General features: G+C 67.6%; 2 protein-coding genes across 3 annotated transcripts; one reads left to right on the top strand and one right to left on the bottom strand.

The window, feature by feature from the left end:
• Positions 1–684: 684 nt before the first annotated feature.
• Positions 685–2,522, bottom strand: MED19 (mediator complex subunit 19). The gene is made up of 5 exons (XM_080404532.1): positions 2,143–2,522; positions 1,573–1,829; positions 1,389–1,485; positions 1,205–1,299; positions 685–1,048 (listed from the first exon to the last, which is right to left on the bottom strand). The coding sequence occupies exons 1-5, from the start codon at positions 2,468–2,470 to the stop codon at positions 980–982; spliced, it is 846 nt and encodes a 281-aa protein (XP_080260658.1). The 5' UTR covers positions 2,471–2,522; the 3' UTR covers positions 685–979.
• Positions 2,523–2,555: 33 nt separating this feature from the next.
• TMX2 (thioredoxin related transmembrane protein 2) lies at positions 2,556–5,330 on the top strand. Of its 2 annotated transcripts, XM_080404530.1 has the most exons (8): positions 2,566–2,798; positions 3,392–3,452; positions 3,631–3,744; positions 4,125–4,201; positions 4,275–4,381; positions 4,488–4,553; positions 4,674–4,803; positions 4,938–5,330. In XM_080404530.1, the coding sequence occupies exons 1-8, from the start codon at positions 2,610–2,612 to the stop codon at positions 5,082–5,084; spliced, it is 891 nt and encodes a 296-aa protein (XP_080260656.1). In that variant the 5' UTR covers positions 2,566–2,609; the 3' UTR covers positions 5,085–5,330. The 2 variants fall into 2 exon arrangements, with proteins under 2 accessions (XP_080260655.1, XP_080260656.1); XM_080404529.1 differs by having other exon boundaries at positions 2,556–2,798; positions 4,488–4,803.
• Positions 5,331–5,564: the final 234 nt, after the last annotated feature.

The raw sequence follows: 5,564 nt of genomic DNA, 5'->3' as shown, positions 1-5,564 counted from the left end.
GCCGCCCTGGTGGGCATGTGTGTGCTTTGTTTAGCGTCTGGGGACAGAGGAGCCCCTGAAGAGCTCCCGTCCTCCAGTGTCTTGGCCTTCCCTCCTGCCTCACAACAGGGAGAGGAAAGGGGGGCCCAAGGAGAGCTGAGCCCAGCTGCGTTTTGGGGAGGCACCGCCTCGGGGTGCTTCTGGGAAAACTCTGCTCCTGCAGAAGCTAAGGTTTTTCTCAGGGCATGAGGAAAGCAGCTCTGGGGAAGGCGTTGCAGGAGCTGGCGAGGCTTAGGATCCTGTGCAAGATGCTGGGACCAAAGGAGGACTTTGGTGTCATGCCAGGACTGCTGCTGGAGCTCCCGGTGCCTGCAATGGCAGCAGGGGTGCTCTGCCAGCAGCTGCTTCTGCACAGTGACACGGTGCCTCTCCAGGGTCACTCCTGTCCTTGCCAGGCCCGGGTGGTGATGGGCAGAGGAGCAGAGAGTCCCTCAACCCAGCCCAACAGCCAGAGCCAAGGTCGGAGCCCGCCTCACCCTTGCTTGGGCAGGAGACGGGCTGGGAGCTCGGCCATGATACTCCATCCCAGGCCACAGCGTGTCAGGGCGGCGCAGATCCCGCACGCCCCATGGACGCTCCCGGTCTCAGCTCCTCGCCTCGCCACAACGGCCGAGGGTTGCAGCAGCCACTGCCACCAGCCCCTCCTCAGAGCAGAGACTTTAATCAAAAGGTGACTAAAAAGGAGAGGCCCTGAAGCACCGGGCTGTGTTGGTATAAAAGGCCAAGGTTGGCAACCTCAGTGCCAGCAGTCCGTGTCCCCTGGTCCCAGTTGGCAGCACGACACAAGTGGGGGGCTGTGGGGGTGTCCTCTCTGCCAGGGTGGGGGGACAGGCCAGCCCGTGCCCCCGTGCCGAGCGCCACAAGAGGGATGAGTCCCTCCCAGGTCAGTCAAGGCTGTTCCCGCCGGCTGGGGGATTCCCGGGGCGGCGCCGGCACGGCCTCACCGCAAGCTGCTGCTGCTGCTGGCCTGGGAGCCGCCCACCCCTGGGTGCTCCGGGCTGTGCCGGTTCTGCAGAGGAAGGACAGACAGGTATCCCGTGAGACCTCCTGCTTGACAGCAGCATCCCTGGGGAATGGCCACGCGCTGGCTCCAGGCCCTGCGACTGCCAGACGGCCCCTAGGGTGGGCACAGGCTGGGTATCAGGCCGCGGCTCTCCCCACCCACCTTCTTTTTCTTCTTTTCTTTCTTCTTCCTCTTCCGTTCTGGATCCTCCTCTTTCTTCTTCTTTTTCTTCTTGTGATCGGAGTCTGAGGGGGTTTCTGGAGAAATGAGAGGGCTGGATGAGCTGGGCCTCCCCGGGGCTGAAGGGAAGAGGGGACGGCTGCGGCGGTGAAGCGCAGCCCCATACCTGGGGGGACAGGATCCTGGGTGCGGCTCTGCTTGTGCTTGTGCTTGTTCTTTTTCTTGGGTGGCTGGATGTGCATCAGCCGGCACTGTTCAGGCAGCTGGGGAGAGGAGACCAGGGCTGGTCAGGCGGGGCCGGGCACCTCCTGCCCCAGGGGCCGCCCCCCAGCCCTCAGCCCCGGGCTCACCGGGCCAGCGTGGAGGCGGAAGCCCGTCAGCATGGTGCCAGTGAGGGGGGTGAAGGAGCTGCCACAGATGGGGGGCTTCTCGATGAGGGAGCGCAGGCTGCTGTTGTCGTGGGAGCCGGGCAGGTCGATCATGCCGGGCAGGTCGGGGAGGAAGTTGCTGAGCTTCTCCTTCACCTTCTTGCCGCAGAACTTGTTGTAGGCGTGCTCCAGGTTGTAGTGCGTGATCAGGTTGGTGCTGCCCGTCAGCTCCGTGGTGCCTGCGCCCGCCGCGGGGGGGGAGATGGGGTGGTGCTGCCGCCCAGCCAGGCCGCCCCATCCCACCGTCGGGGACCCCCCCGGCCCCGCCCCGGGACCCTCGCCCCAGCCCCACTTCCCCATTCGAAAACGAACAGCTTGGCCCCGCCCCCCCGCGCGCGCATTGGCCTGTCGCGCTGTCAGTTCACGCCGCCCTGTCCGCCACTCTCTCCTCTCATTGGCCCATCGCGCGGCCAGTCACCACTGCGCCCCAGCTCCGCCGTGCCGATTGGCCGAGTGCGACGCCCGCCCCCGCCCCGCGGCCCCGCCCCGCACCTGGCAGCTCCCGCAGCAAGTAGAAGGGGCCGGCGGCGGCCTTGCGGGCCGCGTCTTCGCCCGGCGGCGGCGCAGCGGAGGCGGGAGCCGGAGCGGCCCCGGCGCCCGGCGCCTTGGCGGGCCCAAAGCCCAGGGCGGCGGCGGCGGCGGGCGGTGGCTCAGCCCCGCCGAACAGCGCCGAGAAGTTCTCCATCTTCCCGGCGTGCCCCGCGCGGGGCCGCCCCGCCGCGATTGGCCGAGCGCCCCTCAGGCCCCGCCCGCTGCCCCCGTTGCTACGGGAGACTCGGCCCCAGCCTTCTGATTGGCCGCTTCTCTCCTCCCCCCTCATTGGCCCGCCGCCGTATGGGGAGCGCCGGGCAGCGCCGCTTGCTATTGGCCGGCGGGGCCGCAGGGCGTTCCGCCTCCCGCAGATGAGCGGGCCAATAGGAGCAGGGCGGCCGTGCGGCAGCTGCTGAGCAGAGGGCAAGATGGCGGTGCTGGCGCCGCTGCTGGCGCTGCTGTACTCGGTGCCGGGGCTGTGCCGCTGGCTGGCGCGGCCCTACTACCCGCTCTCCGCCCTGCTCGCCACCGCCTTCCTGCTCGTCCGCAAGGTCCCGCCGCTCTGCCAAGGGCTACCCTCCCAGCGGGAGGACGGCAACCCCTGCGACTTCGACTGGGTGAGGCGGCCCGGCCTGCTGCTGACTTGGGCCCGCTCTGGGCCCGAGCCCGCCCCCTCCCCGTGCTCCCCCCCCACCGTGCCTGCGCCCCCTGTGCCCGCTCCGGTGTTCCCCGGGCGGGCCTGGCTCCCCTCCCACTCGTGCAGCCTGCCGGGCTTGACCTGGCTCTGCCGCCCATCCCCGAGCCCCTGTGCCCGGCTGTCTGCTAGGGCTGCAGCCGGCCCAGCTGAGGGAGGGGAAAGCCCAGCAGCCGCTGTCATTGCTCTGCCGATGCTCTCCCGCTGCTGAGGGCTCCTCAGGTGCTGGCGAGGGTGGGAGGCCGTGCCTGTTGTGGCAGGGGCAGCCTCCTCCTTGCTGTCTCCCTCTCAAGATCCAGAGGGGAAGGAGCTGCAGGAGGAGGCAGGGAGCTGGCAGAGAGCTGGGGCCAGCAGGGCCTGGCACAGCCACTCATGCCGGTGCCAGGCTGGGCCAGGAGCAGCCTGACTATGGGAGGACAATAGGGCTGTGGTTGGCACTGGTGGCTGCTCCCAGGCTCTGCTGTGGCTGCAGGGTCCCATGGGTGCCTCCTGCTCACACCATCTCTCCTGTCCCAGCGGGAGGTGGAGATCCTCATGTTCCTCAGTGCCATCGTGATGATGAAGAACCGACGCTCCAGTGAGTTGGGGCCTGTGCTGCGGGGTGGGCCTGAGTGACTGTGGGGCTGCTTAAGGGACCTTACCTGAGAAGCTGAGTGGATTGGGGTCTGGAGGACTAAATCTGGCCCTCCCTCAAGATCTCCCTTGTCTTCTGGGGGGATCTGGTCCCATCTTCTATCCCTCTTTCCCTTCCACAGTCACTGTGGAGCAGCACATCGGGAACATTTTCATGTTCAGCAAAGTGGCAAATGCCATCCTCTTCTTCCGCCTCGACATCCGCATGGGCCTGCTCTACCTCACGCTCTGCATAGGTGAGATCTGCCAGGGGGAGCCCAGAGCACTGGAGGCAGCAGTAGTGCCTCCTTGGCATGGCTTGGCCTGCCCTCAGCACCAGCCGTCCCTACCTGTCCCCTGTGCCACCTGGCTGGATGAGCCAGAGCTCCCTCTTGCTGTGGGGTCAACCTTTGGCCTTTGTTGCTGGAGGAGGCTGCAGGTGTGAGGAGCTTCCGTGGGCTCGGGCTTGGGGGCAGCAGTGGGTGAGGCAGGGCTCAAGGAAGTCCGCCTGCCCCAGGGCTCACTCTGCCGTGGTTCCCCTGGGCTGCTCTGGGAAAGGAGGAGCCTCATCCCAAACCCATCCTAGGCCTTCCAGGCACTGGGGGGTGGGGGGGGCTCAGGGCCGCTGTTGTTGCAGTGTTCCTGATGACGTGCAAGCCCCCCCTCTACATGGGCCCCGAGTACATCAAGTATTTCAGCGACAAGACCATAGATGTGAGTATCTCCTGAGGGGGGTGCTGGCGGGCTGTGCTTGTGTCGCCTGCTAAGCCCCACACCCGTGCTGCAGGAGGAGCTGGAGCGGGACAAGCGGGTGACCTGGATCGTCGAGTTCTTTGCCAACTGGTCCAGCGAGTGCCAGTCCTTCGCCCCCATCTTTGCTGACCTCTCTCTCAAGTGAGTGGCGCCTGCCGGGGGCCCTGGTGAGTCGCGGGGCCAGGGCTTGCACCCAGCCCTGCAGTCACCCGTGGCACTGGCAGCCGTGTCCCTCCATCCTCCCCAGGTACAACTGCTCGGGGTTGCACTTCGGGAAGGTGGATGTCGGCCGGTACACGGACGTCAGCACCAGGTCTGGTGGGAAGACAGCCTGGGCGGTGGGATCCGTGCTGGGGCAGAGTCCATGGGAGCCCCCAGCCCCCTGCTGCAGCTGCCCGAGGGTCACCATCAGCCTCTCCCCCTCCCACCACAGGTACAAGGTCAGCACCTCACCCCTCACAAAGCAGCTGCCCACACTCATCCTCTTCCAGGGTGGGACAGAGACCATGCGTCGGCCACAGATCGACAAGAAGGGTCGGGCTGTCTCCTGGACCTTCTCTGAGGTGGGTGGGATGTTCCAGCCCGCTGCCCACCCCCCACCCCAGGGCAGGATGGGGATTGGCAGCCAGCCTGTGACCTGGGAAGGGTAGGGGCTGCGGGGGTCCCCGGGGGTGCCAACACTGTCTCTGGGCCGCAGGAAAACGTGATCCGGGAGTTCAACCTCAACGAGCTTTACCAGAAAGCCAAGAAGCAGTCGAAGCCGCGGGAGGAGGGGCCCGAGGAGCCCTCTGTTCAACAGGCAGCTGCCGGGCACCCCGACGGGGAGACCAAGAAGGACAAGTAGAAGCTGCCCCGTGTCATCACCCATCGTCGCGTCACCGTCACCCCGGTGGCACCGGCCCCGCAGGGCTTGCCCGCCCGCTCGGCCCTGCCTGCGGCCTGCTCCGTGGGGCGTGTCCTGGCCCTGCCCCGGGAGAGCGGGGGAGCCCCGGCGGGCAGGACCCCGGTGCCGGCGGGGACGGGCACTAGGACAGACCCCGCCTTCGGTTAACGCTCATCCTCATCGCTGACAATAAACGGTCCGTGTCCGTGTCCGTGTCCGTGTCCGTGGGGGGGCCGGGGCTGAGCGCTGGGGGCGGGGCTTCGGGCGGCGCGCGGCTGGGCTGTGCGCGCTGGTTGGCTGCCGCGACTGCGCCGGCAGCACGGCGGGAAGGGGCACGCGGGCGGAACCACTGCCCCTGCCGGGGAGGGGGAGGCGGAGGTAACAGCGGGCCGGCCCGGCACTTCGCCGTTGCCCCGGGAAGGGTCAGATGGTCCCGCGGAG

Source organism: Falco punctatus (assembly GCF_963210335.1).
Source record: "Falco punctatus genome assembly, chromosome: 10".
NCBI classification, from domain to species: Eukaryota; Metazoa; Chordata; class Aves; order Falconiformes; family Falconidae; genus Falco; species Falco punctatus.
The sequence above is the reverse complement of the archived record's forward strand: the minus strand, read 5'-3'. Positions and strand labels throughout refer to the sequence as shown.

What these genes read in the sequence shown, in the direction of transcription:
- MED19 (XM_080404532.1), bottom strand. Translation starts at nt 2,470, where the DNA reads ATGAGGGGGGAGGAGAGAAGCGGCCAATCAGAAGGCTGGGGCCGAGTC. An exon ending in TCCGCCTCCACGCTGGCCCG is followed by an intron (nt 1,486 to 1,572) that starts GTGAGCCCGGGG and finishes TCCTCTCCCCAG; the next exon opens with CTGCCTGAACAGTGCCGGCT. An exon ending in CCAGGATCCTGTCCCCCCAG is followed by an intron (nt 1,300 to 1,388) that starts GTATGGGGCTGC and finishes TCATTTCTCCAG; the next exon opens with AAACCCCCTCAGACTCCGAT.
- TMX2 (XM_080404529.1), top strand. Translation starts at nt 2,610, where the DNA reads ATGGCGGTGCTGGCGCCGCTGCTGGCGCTGCTGTACTCGGTGCCGGGG. An exon ending in GATGAAGAACCGACGCTCCA is followed by an intron (nt 3,453 to 3,630) that starts GTGAGTTGGGGC and finishes TCCCTTCCACAG; the next exon opens with TCACTGTGGAGCAGCACATC. An exon ending in CTACCTCACGCTCTGCATAG is followed by an intron (nt 3,745 to 4,124) that starts GTGAGATCTGCC and finishes CTGTTGTTGCAG; the next exon opens with TGTTCCTGATGACGTGCAAG.